Source organism: Podarcis gaigeae (genome assembly GCF_964106915.1).
Source record: "Podarcis gaigeae genome assembly, chromosome: 17".
In the NCBI taxonomy this organism is placed as follows: Eukaryota; Metazoa; Chordata; class Lepidosauria; order Squamata; family Lacertidae; genus Podarcis; species Podarcis gaigeae.
In genome coordinates, this window is record NC_139694.1 from 11,510,598 (window position 1) to 11,525,903 (window position 15,306).

Consider the following 15,306-nt stretch of genomic DNA (forward strand, 5'->3'; position numbering starts at 1 on the left):
TGTCATATAGAAGCTTGCCTCTTAATTTTTTTTCCCTAATGGTCTTATGGTAATTTTCTAACATTTGGTGCAAAGGTGTTATTAATATGTAATTTTCTAAAATAAGCTCCCATATTGTCATAGAAGCGAAAGAAAGTTACTTTGTTCTCATGGTGGCTGTAACAAGTTGTACGTAACTGTGAAATACCAATCAGCATGCAATGTTCTTGTGAAACTTTAAGAATAGTCATTCTGCTCTCAGCCATGCTTACTTTGGTGGGAGGGGGAGAGACAAGCTGAAATCCATTAGGCATTTTCAGACAGTTGTGTTTAGAATAAGAAAATCAGGCCAATTCCATTTCCCCCTGTCTTTTGGACATTAAAAAAAAAAATCTTTGCAGTATGGCACACAACTGCAAATGCTGAGCTCATCAGTTTTAAAATGTGGACCCCAACGTATTTCTATCTCACGTTAGCATAGAAGGATGAAATTTAGCTTGAACCTCAAAACGGTGTTGGATACCTTTGAAAATGCTAACTTCCTTATTGCTGTTGATAGAGACTTATTTACTATATGCACCTAAAAATAAATATTGTGTGACCCAGTTAAAATCAGGAAACAATCCAATAGCTAGTATAACATGCAAGTGGAATCTTAATACTAACTTTAAGACATATTTCCCTCAATTCTCCTCATAGCAAGGTCAAGATGCTTTGGAAAAAATAGATATTTCACTTCTGCTGTAGTTACCAGTGTGAATTAAGGTCAGTTATATATAGTTCATCTGCAGTTTTGCACGGTAGGCTTTACAGAGCACGGGAGCTGTCATAATGGATCAGTCCAATGGTCTATCTCATATAGAGCACTAGGTCTGGGCTATCATTAAAAGAGGAATAATTAAGTAATTAGTGCTGGGAAGCAGAGATGAACTCCAGGCTCCCAAGATCACACTGGATCAGTCAAGTGCTGTTTAAAGTTGTCATGCCGATAGGCTACTAGAGTAGCCTCAATGGGCAAAGATGGCCCTCTGAAGCGTTGCTTGCAGACAACTACCATCCATGCCAGCAGGTGGAATATATTACACATTTCTGACATTTCAATCTCACTCTTGCTCCAAGGAGCTCAGGGTCCCATGGATGGTTTTCCCACTTTTTTATCCTCACACCCTCCATGTGAGTTGAGCATACCAAAATGACACCACCAAGCACAACAGAACATCCTCATCCCGTGATGGAATGCCTACAATACAATACAATACAATACAATACAATACAATACAATACAATACACCACTTGCCCCTACAAGGCAGGACTATTGGAATGAGAGATAAGGCAATTATACTCTTACTTCTGCTACAATGAAATGGTGGTGTTTATACTGAACGTGCTGCATCACAACCTTTCCTCCAATATGAGATGTAACATCCTTGTGCACTAACTTGACCGACCAAACCCCAAGAGTGCTCACTAAAGGTTCCTCATCATCCTGGAAAAACGTTCTGTCCAGGATCTGTTGTTGTTTAAAAATGACCCGGATTAAGGAATTGAGAGGATGCTTATCAAATTTGCAGATGGCATCATACCAGGAGGTGTAGCTAATGCCGCAGAATACAGAATCAGAACATTAACAGATTGGAGAACTGGGCCCAAACTAACAAAAGGAATTTCAGTAGGAACAAATGTCAGGTTCTACACATAAACAGGAAGCACCAGCTGTACAAATACAGCTCGACTGCCAGTAGTACATGTGAAAAGGACCTAGGGGTCTTGGTAGCATCAAATAAAGCTAGCACTGCATCAACAGACATATACAGTAGTGTCCTAATCAAGAGAAGAGTACTACTCTATTCTGCCTTGGTCAGACCACACCTGGAGTACTGAGTCCAATTCTGGGTACCACAATTTAAAAAGGATACTGACAAGTTGTGCTGAAGGCGACCAAGATGAAGAGAAGTTGCTTAGCCTGACTAGGAGGAGTATGTTTAGCCCGACTGAGTCAGAGGGGACTTGACAGGTGATATGATAGCCATCTTCAAATATCTAAAGGGCTGTCACATGGAATTCAAGTTACGAGAAAGAATATTCCAACTAATCATCATGAAGAATTCTATGACGGTAGGACCTGTCTGCCCCTTCATGGATCACTGCCTTGCCGTGGCGAAGGGGCTTGAATAACTCAGAGAAGCTATGAACTATGCCGAGCAGGGCACCCAAGATGGACAGGTCATAGTGGAGAGTTTTGACCAAATGTGATCCACCTGGAGCAGGAACTGGCAAGCCACTCCAGTATCCCTGCCAAGAAAACTCCATGGACAAAGACAACAACAACAAAGACCTGTTTGACAGTGGAACGGACTCAGAAGGTGAGGGACTCTCTTTCATTGGGAGTTTTTAAGCAGAGGTTGGATGGCCATCTGTCATGGATGCTGTAGTTAAGGTTCCTGTACTGACGGGGGTTGTACTACCTAATCCATGGAGCCCCTTACAACTCTATGATTCTGTGTCAGAAAAACACTGCTCCACATTGTATGCAACACTTTCAGAGATGTCTCTTAGTGCACAACTTTTGCCTGCAGTCATCACATCCGCCATTCTAACTTCCACAATCCATTTTGTAGCTTTAGCAGAATTATATTATTCCACGTCTGCCAAATCTTTGTAGAATGGAAATCTGCCCATCCCTGCTGTAAGCAGGGGAAAAGACTAAAACATGCCAAGAAGGGGGGGGGGGAGACCCCTCCTCTCAATGGCACACTTAGGTCTCCGTTGCTCTCTCTCTCTGAAACCTGGAGTCCAAACCCATTTCTAGAAAATCTCATTGTTGCTTATGTTTTGGAAAACTTCTGCAGGCCCGAATGTTTATTGTGTACTAACCAAACCAGAAAGAACGCATTGTATGAATTCAGTAAGATTGCTATTAGTATGTACTTACAAGAAGATGTATTTGTTCCTTCAGTCGATGCTGGAATCTTGTCTATAAGTTCTGCAATACACAGAAGGCAATATGATAGATAATAGAGATGCTCTGCCTTCCTATTGGAGCCCACAGTGCATTCCCAGAAAAACCAAATACTTCTCCCCTTAAAAAGAAGGAAAAGCAGCTCTGGAAAGGAAGAATCTTGAAAAGCTGATTGATATTCCATATCTTCAAAAATGTGTTTGTGTGTGTGGGGGAGGGGGAGTTGTTACCAGTTTGTTCTTGTATTTAGCATGTTTTTTGTTTGTTTTTTGTATTTTTATGTTGTGAAGTGCCCTGAGATCCAAGGATGAAAGGTGGTATATAAATTCAATATATAAGCAACAGAGAAAGCAATCTGATGATGTCTTAGGTACACTATGAATAACCCATTAAATAAATAAGCAAGCTCCATAGTCCTTGGCACAAAACAGGTAGAGCTTGGGAAATGTTTTCAGCTGTTTGTAACAGGCCACCCAGAAATTCAAGGGTTGAAAATAATCACTTTGTTTTATTACATAAATTGGCAGAAAGTGCAAGAAATAAAACACTTCCTGGCTCATGACAATTGGACTTTCGGTTTCACAAGAAAAAAATGTTATGTTTAGATGGTTCTACAAACAAAGAATCTGTAACATGTAGCTCTTTTGAAAATATCCATGCTAGGATGGGAAGGCCAAACCGAGAGGCAAGTTTAAAGAAGTTTCAGATTAGCCAGTGTAACGTGCGGAAGTTTTAGAGTGAATAGAAACTCAACTTGAATTAGTTTAAAATGTAAAACGCAAGAACTGATACAGACCAGCTGACAAATAATTAAAAAATGACTCTGAAGACTAGTTGAAATAAAGAGAACTAGGAAAGGAATCAGGATTGTTTAGGCTTCTGAAACTGTGTGGAAAATGAGCATAGGACCAACGAGCCAAGAATAGGCTGAAGACAATTTCAAAATATACATTAATGTTGCGAAGGAATCCTTTTGCTCTAGTTCAGAAATGCTCCCATTTCATACTATAGCCAGGTCTGTTAAACAGAGGCGTCTCAGAAAACTGGAAGTCCTCCAAAGTTGACAAATTAGCAGAACAAGCAGCTGCATGCAGTATGCACATTAAGTACTTATCAGGGAGGTGGAACTCAATCTTGAGACATCCTAAAGAAAAGTTAATAGAAAACCTGAATGTGTCCCCCATTATAAATACCCTGAGAACCATCCCAAGGAAGGCAGATCTAAAATGCTTCCACTAATATAATATTTTATAAAGCATGCATGTTCCTAGAAGGGAAGCATATGCGATATTAACTATAGGAGCAAAAGACCTATTCTGAGATTGCTTTTTCACAACTTCCAAAAGCACTAAAATTCAGCACTGCCATGCTACATGAAGGCACATGCAACAGCAGAAGAAATTAGATGCATCTACATACTAGGCGAAATAAGATGCCATTATTAAGGAAGAAGAAAGGATGAACACCTAGCAGGTTCCAAGTTATAAACAGTGATCTCTAGAGCCCTACTGTAAGTGACTGACTGTTGCAATGGGCAACCCAAGACCACATTGAAAGATGATGGTGGCACTAAACTTCAGCTGAGGTCTCAATACTGCATTAAACAAAGCCACAGATACAGAGCCAGGAAATCAGATTGATTTCTTTTTTCTCCCACATGCTAAAGATCCAGTAAGGTAAGCTGTAAAGATGTAGAGAAAGGCTGAGCCTGTAGAATTTGCTTCAAGGAGGCAAACATTTCAACTTGACTTACGTGAGGATGTGTTTGATGCTTTTGTCAAAACTGGTATCATGTTGGTGGGTTCTGCAAAACAAAACAAAAATGAGAAGCAGTTACACATGCCAGGGCATTGCCATGTGTAAAAGGTTGTGTCCTGATGAAACTTGCAGGGAAAGCAAAGTCAACTTCTAATATAACCCAAAACGTCTAATACAAATGTTTTTTGAGAAACAGGGAAGAAATGAAGAGCTAGTTCTTAGGACAGTTAGTGAGGTTTGGTTTCTTACAACTCTTCATTTGCCTTAAGAAAATTACATCTTATAAGTGGATGGATCAGAACAAGTATTATATCAATTAAATATCCTAAATGGCAAAACTGAAAAGGGAGGGCTGTGTAGAGTTTGGCAAGCCATGTCCTGGTGAATTAATTTTACTCGATTGCTATTTTGCCTCTGTCTGTTCCAACATGGGGAATCATATTAGAACTTGGAAAATGATAGATATGTTCTCTGGAACACAGAGTTGAATCACATAAGATGAAATTCAACAGATATAGATGTGCGCAAATGTCCTGTACAAAAAAGGGAGGGGGGAGAACAAGGCACAAGTATAAGATATGGGAGACCTGGTTTCACAGAAGTGTTTATTGTGGGCATCCACTGATCTCGAGAGACAATGGAAAAGTGTACCATCCAGGGTAAAGTCAAACCATTGGAGAATTACAGCACCTGCTCTGGCTCTACAGACCAGTATGGGAAAGACATGTTTTATTGCTGCTGGGGCAGATGAAGGCGTCTGGTGTCACTGGTGCAGATGCACCATGGCATTTCTTCTCTCTGAGCTCTTCCCAGTCATTTCTCCTCTGATCATGCAAAAAGCATTTAGGTATCTTAGATGATCACAAGCTGAAGTTGAGCCAGCACTGCAATATGACTACTAAAAAAAACCCTAATGCACTTTTATGCTGTGTAAATAGAACTGTAGAAAGTAGCAAGAGTTTCACCCTATTCTGCGTTGGTCAAGCCACATCTGGAGTACTGTGTTGAGGTTTGGGCACCAAATTTTAAAGAGGGCACTGACAAGTTGGAGCACATCCAGAGGAGGGGGACAAGGGTGCCAATGACCTGAAGCCTATGAGGAGCAGTTGGAAGAGTTGGGTATGCATAGCCTGGAGAGAAAAGGCATTTGAGGGGGAAACATGGTAACAGCTTTCAAATATCTGAAGGCCTGTCACACAGAAGATGCAACAGACTTGTTCTTTGTTGCTCCAGAGGACAAGACTAGGAGCAGGACTAGACCTTCTAGGTAGAAATTGCAGGAAAGCTGATATTTGGATAAATTTTCTAATGGTACAAGCTGTCTGACAGTGTAATCATGAAGAGAATGTAGACTCTCCTTTGCTGAAGCTATTTAAGTACATGGTGGATAGCCATCCATAAGTAGCCATCTGTTAGGGATGCTGTCATTGCATCTGCATTGAGCAAGAGGTTGGACTAGATGACCCCCCCCCCCATCCAAGACCTAGAATTCTATTCATGCAGAAGTGGTACCAAAGAAAAAATGTTTTGAGTGTCTATTTTCAGAATTGATTTTTTTCCAGCTAATGTAGTATCTCAATGAGTACGCACACACAAAAATACTTCAGTTAATTCTGGACACTTAACTCTTGTGTAACACATGAACCTTTTGACAAGGCAACTATATATAACTATTAGTCACCCCCCAAGATGATTGCTAGGGTTGTTCTTAGTGATACCTAAATAGACAAGTCTTTCAATTAAACTGTAAACTTTCAACTTGTAGTATGAAAAGCCATAATGCATGTGTATCTCACCTCTCTATATGAGCTATATGGTGTCTATAGTTCAACATGAAACATGAGAAAAGACATGGGTGATCTTATTTCAAGATGCATCAGGATTTTCTGGCTTAGAATGGTAAGAGCAGGCAGAAGAAATTTCAGACATTTGAAGGAATGAATATGCCAGATGGAATATGATAGATGCAGTTATGGCAATCCAATTCTTCAGATCTGCCAGACTCTTAGAAATACTGGATGCTATGCAAAATACAAGGAAGTTCCTCTGTTAATTGTACTCATTCCCAGTCATACAAAGCCACTAGGTGTCCACACAAAATACTTTTATTACTTCTCTCCAATGTACAGTTCAAGGCTTCCAAGACTAACATACAGCCTTTCTTCCATCCTTGGGGATGCTGTAGAGGGCTCCAGATTACCTGTTTATTGAAAATTCATCCTGATTTAATTGCACAATGCTTATGCAGAGGTTAGAAGAATGTGTCCGGTCTTTATTGAACATCTGTTCTTATTTGTTTTCAGGAAAGTAATGCAACAATGAGCATTCTTCGTGATTTGCTTGTGTAGTGTCTTCAAATTAATCATTTGTTCACCCCACATTTTTCATCCCGCATTTCCCCATCACTTTCCTAACAAAAAGTCCAGGGTTTTTTTTAGGAAGCGGATTTCTTACAGGAAACAAATGTATCATTCAGCCAAATAAAGGCCAAGCTTATAGAACCAACTTAAATATTAGTGAGTTAATAATATACACCAAGTATTTAATTTGATAGTCATATGAAGTCGAGTCACATAGACCCTGAGACAGTAACTACTAAACTCTATCATTACCACATTTATGTTACAGCTGGTGTAAAATCACTGTTCTAGGAAAAGCTAGTTCTTGGCTCCATTAGAAGAAAACAGGAATGGGATAAACAGAAAACAGGAAGAAGATACTAGAAGGAGTGCAGTACTTGCTCCAGCGCTTGCCAAAGGCAGATGGCAACAAGATTTCTGGAAGAGCTACAATTGCCTTCTAAATATTTGCCAGCCTTCAAGAAATACACAGAACCATTGTCTTCCTTCATCTATGTTCACAACAGCAAAGCATTTCTTCTAAGGGAGCCAATTCATAACTCAATCTTTGATTGAAGCACCACAAAATTCCCTGGAAATGAGAAATGTTCACCCATGCGTCTTCCCCTTCTACAGGTGAGCAGAAGGAATAAGCATATATTTAGAAGAAAATGAGAAAACAGATCAAAGATGGTATCTGTAGCCTAGGAAATCCTCAGAAAAGTTCAGCCACCCTAGATACAATCGATTGTTCTAGCACATAGATTTGGCTAGCTGATGGAGAGTAGTTCCTTGCTCCCACAGGAAACTCAGCAGGCATGACTCCTGGAATCCGAACAAGTCCTCTGCTCAAGTCCTCAAATAATCTGTTTTTTGTTTTCCTTAAACCCTAATCCATAGAGGAGGATGAATGATCTTTGGTCAGCTTCCTGTTAACAGCTGGTTAAGAATTTAAACTTATTTACAAGCCACATTTCAAACTTTTCTGAGGGGCAAGGACCAGTTCATTTTATAAGCAGGCGTGGCATACTAGAACTATAAGTATTATTCTAGCTTTAAGCCCTTGAAGCTGTCAATACAGTAGGTAACCAACCCAGTAATTATCTTATTCAAGGCAAGAGATAAAGCTGTAGCTCAGTGGTAGAGCACTGTGTTTTGCATGCAAAAAGGTCCGAGGTTTAGGTAAAGGTCTAAACCACTGAGCCTCTTGGGCTTGCCGATCAGAAGGTCGGCAGTTCGAATCCCCACAAGGGGGTGAGCTCCTGTTGCTCGGTCCCTGCTCCTGCCAACCTAGCAGTTCGAAAGCATGTCAAAGTGCAAGTAGATAAATAGGTACCGCTCCGGCGGGAAGGTAAACGGCACTTCTGTGCGCTGCTCTGGTTCGCCAGAAGCGGCTTAGTCATGCTGGCCACATGACCCGGAAAAACTGTCTGCGTACAAACGCCGGCTCCTTCGGCCTATAGAGCATGATGAGTGCTGCAACCCCAGAGTCGTCCGCAACTGGACCTAATGGTCAGGGTTACCTTTACCTTTACCTTTAAAGGGCCCTTGGATGGCTACGTCCAGTCAAATCTGATTATGGGCTGCGGCACACCAACTCCGCTTTCAGACCAAGGAAGCCAGCGTTTTTCCGCAAACAGCTTTTCCGGGTCAAGTGGCCAAAATGACTAAACTATTTCTGGCGCATGGAACACAGTGTCCTTTACCTCCCAGGTTCAACACCACGGATGCTAAACACTACTATGTATTTTGCTGCTCAGCACGCATTTGGACACTTTTTAAGACAGGGTAACCAAACTTTGCATCGTGGTCCTTAGGGCAAGGAAGCCTTTACCTACGTTAGGACACAAGTGGATGGCAATTTTAAGCAAACTGGAGGACTGAACTTTATACAACTGCACTGATTTTAACTACAGTACTCATTGATTTGTTGGCTTCGTGGAATTCTCAAGCAATGCTGCGTATGAGGCTGCTAGCCCTTTCCATACAAGTCTAAATATAGATTCAAATTTATTACGTTTGGCACACATACCTTAAAATGTTGTCCTTAATTTATAAGAGATGTTATCAGTGCCCTTCATTAGAGTTTCATAAGATACTTACAGTGTGACAAAGCCCACACAATAAAGGTGTAGCAAGACTCTTTGTAGAGGAAAAAAAGTGACAAATTAGTTGGTGAAAAGCAATTATCATAAATGTACCTAAGCCTCAGTGTTTGCTATTTATATCATCCTCTTGGAGAACTTCACACATCTTTCCTGACCTCAATTACTCTCTCCTAAGGAGGGCTGCATTTTGAAACATGGCAAAATAACACTCTTTATTGTAGTTTTTAAGAACAGAGAAACTATTAGCATTAAAAAGCTAAATATGTATGTGACCTTTAGTCCCCCCCCCCCCGATTCTATTAATTGGTTTCAAAATATTATTTATTTGAAGGTGACCTAGGTGAGCTATCCAAATACTTGCTAGTAAGGCAACCTTATCAAGAAATACCTGGCTAAGTGGAAATAATATTCCTGGGAGGACAATAAGCTGAAGGGTAGACGAGACTGCCAGCATCACAATAGCTAGCAGAAAAAAAGGAGAAATAACCTGTGATAAAAACAGAATGAGCAGCATCCTTATTAAGAAAAAAAAATATTTCAAATATAGATGGAAAAGGCAGCCTCTAGAACATTCACATGCCCCTGTCGGGAAGGAAACCCCAAACAGAGCTTGCCTTCATGTAGATCCTCAACCCTTAAAATCTAAAGAACAAGATGATGGCGAAAGAAAAAAATGAAGAGACCATGTCAGGCATCATCATATACAACAAAAAGTGTCTTTTCCTATATTGGTCAGTACAGCCACAGCAGGAGCTGTAACTTACCAATGGTTTGACTTTACCCCCAATGGCACACCTTTCCACTGACTTTTGAGACAGATGGATGCTAACAAGGAGGCACTCACTGTGCTTCCAGTCATACTTTTCTGTAGGTGTGAGAAGATGGCTTTTCATGCCTGCAGACTCTGGGAGAGGAGACTGCAGCCACTTTGCTCCTTCCTGGCCATTTTTCTGCTGCACTGCAGTGAGGTAAGCTATAGTTTTGCATAGAGCATCATCCAAAATTGTACTCGATGGTTTTAGCTCACCCAGCCTTAGGACAAACCTTTCTTACAGCTTGTTTGGGTAATTACAACACAAGCCTGAGATTGCTTGAGATGCTATGCCAAAGAGTGGCTTAGCTCAATGTGGCGCAGCAGCAGAACTATTGGGAACAAGTTCCACAGGGCCTGCAAGACGGAGCTGTTCCACCAGGCCTTTGGTCTGGGCCCAGTCTGACCCCCTTCTTTCTATGGGACCCTGTATGTAAGTGGCCTCCTTGGCTCTTTCTACTGGCCCATATGGGACCAGAACAAGTGGCCGGGCCTGGTGAACTTTCAATTCCTTACCCCTACAGTTATGATTCATGGGTTCCCACAATTTTATTTTGATTTTCAATTTGATTTGAATTGTATTTTAAACTAATCGATTGGTTTTGAGTTTTTAATGTATTATATATTTGGTGTTAGCCATCCTGAGCCCGGCAAGGGCGGGTGAGCTATAAATTATTACTACTACTACTACTACTACTACTACTACTACTACTACTACTACTAAATAACCACAGTCCCCCCCCCCCCACAGGATCCTTCATGCAAAGCTGTGGATTGGAGCAAGTGTGCTGTGCAAACCAGATTAATGGGCAGCAACGGTGCATTCACTGAATTGTACATCACTTTCTTTGATATTAATGGAGATTAATACCACTTTCTTGAGATGAGATAGCCCCCTTCAGAAAAACAATACAAGGCATTCCCAAAGGATAACCAGGAATGTTAACTTTTGACAAGCAAAATCACAGAGCAATACAGAGCTATCTTGAAACAACTCTCGTTTCCATTCAAGAAGGAGTAGAATGTTCCACAGTTATTCGGAGATTTTTCAGAGTGAACAAGGCTGAGCAACAAGGGGTCTGCAATTGTCAAAATCAACTGACAACTACAACAGGGGTCTTTGTAGACTATTCTCTCCATGTGCACACCAACCTTCCAATTGTTGTGAACACAGTTGTCGTTCTGATCTTCTACTTGCTCACCCCCTGACCAATTGTCTTGGAACAGCCCTCTCAAATTGTGTACAATTTCACCAGTTCTCCAATTAGATGTCGAGTGAAAATAATAGCATATACTGTAAAAAAGGCAAAGGTAAAGGACCCCTGGACGGTTCAGTCCAGTCAAAGGCAACTATGGGGTTGCGGCGCTCATCTCTCTTTCAGGCCGAGGGAGCTGGTGTTTGTCCACAGATAGCTTTCTGGGTCATGTGGCCAGCAGGACTAAACCACTTCTGGTGCAATGGGACACCATAATGGAAACCAGAGCGCACGGAAACGCCGTTTACCTTCCCGCCACAGCAGTACCTATTTATCTACTTGCTTTCGAACTGCTAGGTTGGCAGGAGCTGGGACAGAGCAATGGGAGCTTACTCTGTCACAGGGATTCGAACCGCCAACCTTCTGATCGGCAAGCGCAAGAGGCTCAGTGGTTTAGACCAGTGTTTCCCAACCGGTGTTCCGCGGCACACTAGTGTGCCGCGAGACGCTGCCTGGTGTGCCGTGGGAGGGAGGCGGGCGAGTCGGGCGGCGAGAGGCCGGGCGGCGGCGAGCACACACGGGGCGGCGAGCTCCCTCCCCCCCACATCCCATCGCCGCTCGCTTCGGCAGGCTGCCCCGTGCTCCGCGCTTGTGTCGGCTGCCCCGTGCTCCCCCCGAGAGCGCAAGGCTTGCGGGCGGCAGCTGGCAGCGTGGAGCACGGGGCGCCCTTCGGAGGACGCCACGTGTTCCGCGCTGGTGTCGGCCAGCCTTGCGCACCCGGGCGATCTCCCCCCAGGAGCGCAAGGCTTGCGGGCGGCAGCCGGCAGCACGGAGCAGGGGCGCCCTTCGGAGGCCGCCCCGTGCTCCTCGCTGGTGTTGGCCAGCCTTGCGCACCCGGGGGATCTCCCCCCAGGAGCGCAAGGCTTGCGGGCGGCAGCTGGCAGCACGGAGCACGGGGCGCCCTTCGGAGGACGCCCCGTGCTCCGCGCTTGTGTCGGCAAGCCTTGCGCACCGGGGGACCTCCCCCCGAGAGTGCAAGGCTTGCGGGCGGCAGCTGGCAGCGCGGGGCACGTGGCGCCCTTCAGAAGACGCCCCGTGTTCCGCGCTGGTGTCGGCCAGCCTTGCGCACCCGGGGGATCTCCCCCCAGGAGCGCAAGGCTTGCGGGCGGCAGCTGGCAGCACGGAGCACGGGGCGCCCTTCGGAGGACGCCCCGTGCTCCTCGCTGGTGTCGGCCAGCCTTGCACACCCGGGGGATCTCCCCCCAGGAGCGCAAGGCTTGCGGGCGGCAGCCGGCAGCACGGAGCAGGGGTGCCCTTCAGAGGACGCCACGTGTTCCGCGCTGGTGTCGGCCAGCCTTGCGCACCCGGGGGATCTCCCCCCAGGAGCGCAAGGCTTGCGGGCGGCAGCTGGCAGCACGGAGCACGGGGCGCCCTTCGGAGGACGCCCCGTGCTCCGCGCTTGTGTCGGCCAGCCTTGCACACCCGGGGGATCTCCCCCCAGGAGCGCAAGGCTTGCGGGCGGCAGCTGGCAGCACGGAGCACGGGGCGCCCTTCGGAGGCCGCCCCATGCTCCTCGCTGGTGTTGGCCAGCCTTGCGCACCCGGGGGATCTCCCCCCAGGAGCGCAAGGCTTGCGGGCGGCAGCTGGCAGCGCGGAGCACGGGGCGCCCTTCGGAGGACACCCCGTGCTCCGCGCTGGTGTCGGCCAGCCTTGCACACCCGGGGGATCTCCCCCCAGGAGCGCAAGGCTTGCGGGCGGCAGTCGGCAGCACGGAGCACGGGGCGCCCTTCGGAGGCCGCCCCGTGCTCCTCGCTGGTGTTGGCCAGCCTTGCGCACCCGGGGGATCTCCCCCCAGGAGCGCACGGCTTGCGGGCGGCAGCTGGCAGCACGGAGCACGGGGCGCCCTTCGGAGGCCACCCCATGCTCCTCGCTGGTGTTGGCCAGCCTTGCACACCCGGGGGATCTCCCCCCAGGAGCGCAAGGCTTGCGGGCGGCAGCTGGCAGCACGGAGCACGGGGCGCCCTTCGGAGGACGCCCCGTGCTCCGCGCTTGTGTCGGCAAGCCTTGCGCATCCGGGGGATCTCCCCCCGGGAGCGCAAAGCTTGCGGGCGGCAGCTGGCAGCACGGAGCACGGGGCGCCCTTCGGAGGACACCCCGTGCTCCGCGCTGGTGTTGGCCAGCCTTGCGCACCTGGGGGGCTCGTGGGGCGCCCTGAAACAGAGGGTTCCCCATGCTGCGGACTGTAGTCTGCCGCCCGACGCGCGGGGCGCCCTGAAGCAGAGCACCCCTCGCGCCAGGCAGACATGGGCCAGCCCCACAAGCTCGGGGGACAGCGGGGAGGCGCAGCACCGCCATCCCACTGTTCCCCGACCTGGTTTTTTTTGGGGGGGAAATAAAGGAAAAATACGGTACTTACTATTTCATAATAAAGTAATTATAAAATACTTTCTTTGTGTTTATTTGATGCCTATTAACGAGAGTTACTTTATATATAGTCAATATAGCCACAGAGTTAATTTTTTAAACATTTTCTAATGGTGGTGTGCCTCGAGATTTTTTTCATGAAACAAGTGTGCCTTTGCCCAAAAAAGGTTGGGAAACACTGGTTTAGACCACAGCGCTACCCATGTCCCTAGCATATACTGTACAGAGTCTGCAAATGTAATGTCGGATGCAGGGCAGTATGGTAAGCTTCACAATTGCAAGAGACCAGTGGGCATGTCTCTAGATAGCCTAGTCCTACCCATTGTGAGGGTTCCTTTTTAATCTACTCTTTACTATTGTCATAATATAAATCCAATCATAACCACTACAAGTAATTGTTTTGCCATCATGTTCCGGGTGTCCACTGATAAATCTGGCTCAGTTTTAATTTTATCAAATCCAAGTCTTTCTCTCATACACAAAAACAAATTTTAGCCTGTTTCCTCAAAAGAGTCTGAAACAGCAAGTGTTATTGTTATTAACGTGAAAGATGGTTGCTATGGTTGTACCAGCAAGCAGTTATGGAAATTGAGAACCTTTTATTGGAAAAATATATTGTACGAAGTATTTTCTTTACACGATCAGAAACTTGTCATCTTGGTTAGTTTGCATTCCTTAGTAATTATGCCAATTTTATTTAGCTATAGTATCTTCAAGGCCCTCACTGCTACAAAAATGCAACTGTAACAAATGATGTGTGTATTCTGGTGGGATTTTTTGATGTACATTTTAGGTTTCTGAATGAGATCCCCCACATATTCTACAATTCTTTCCCCATTTCTTTGGCTAGAACACAGTATGGGAATAACCTTATGCTCAGGCATGTGTCCATTTATCTGAGTCATTACTTCAGCCTAGCATGTCTGGCTTAGTCCTGACTCTCTGGGATATTGATCGGAACTGGTAAATCTATTCCAAGTGTGAAACGGTGCAGATTTATGAGCAAACAACTCCTTTATGCATGGGAACTATGTAAGTTTACAAAGAAAAATAAAAATCTGCTCAACCCATCATTCCAATATTTGTACAACGGTAATCCAGCACAATAATTAATGTAGTGACAGTCTAAAGTACCATGAATATTGTTACATTATTAATTTTTAGGTATCTTTTCATGGTTCATCTGGATTACATTTATACAGATCAACACTTTTAACAGCTTGCATTAATGGTCTGCATGGAATCTACCTTATTAATATTTGAGAAATGAAAGCAACAGTGAGCAAGTTGAACAAGAACTCCAGGAGAAACTCCTCAATACCTTCATCCTTGAAAATATTGTAATTTGAACAGGAAAGAAATGAGGAATCAATTAATATGCTACCACACTGATGCCCAAGCCTCCCGCATACCGGATTGCCTAGCAGCTTTGGCAATACTCAATAATATAGACAAGGTAATGACACCAGGCTTTGTTCTTCCTTATGGTAATGTATGAATTGGTTTAAAGATTTGAAGGAGGTTGGGGAAGGGTTGCTGCTAATAATCAAAATGTGTATACAGGTAGATCGCATCTTATGCCAGTTTCACTTATGCCATTTGCAACTTTATGCGGATCGCAAAAAATTGATTAAATTAAAAAAGGGGTGGGGGGCGGAAAACTCACCTGGAAAGGCCACCTGATATCTCACAAGACCTTCCCAGAGCCCAGTAAGCAATGAGGTTACAAAA

General features: G+C 44.8%; 1 protein-coding gene across 5 annotated transcripts in view; it reads right to left on the reverse strand.

Annotated features, from left to right (window-relative positions):
- NRG1 (neuregulin 1) overlaps positions 1-15,306 on the reverse strand; it is a 505,915-nt gene that overhangs the window by 123,027 nt on the left and 367,582 nt on the right. For all 5 annotated transcript variants that reach the window (XM_083718891.1, XM_083718889.1, XM_083718892.1 and 2 more), the window contains 2 exons: positions 4,693-4,743; positions 2,913-2,963 (listed from right to left, as the gene is read on the reverse strand). In XM_083718891.1, the coding sequence (XP_083575017.1) occupies positions 2,913-2,963; positions 4,693-4,743 (102 nt within the window). The remainder of the gene's footprint in view (positions 1-2,912; positions 2,964-4,692; positions 4,744-15,306) is intronic.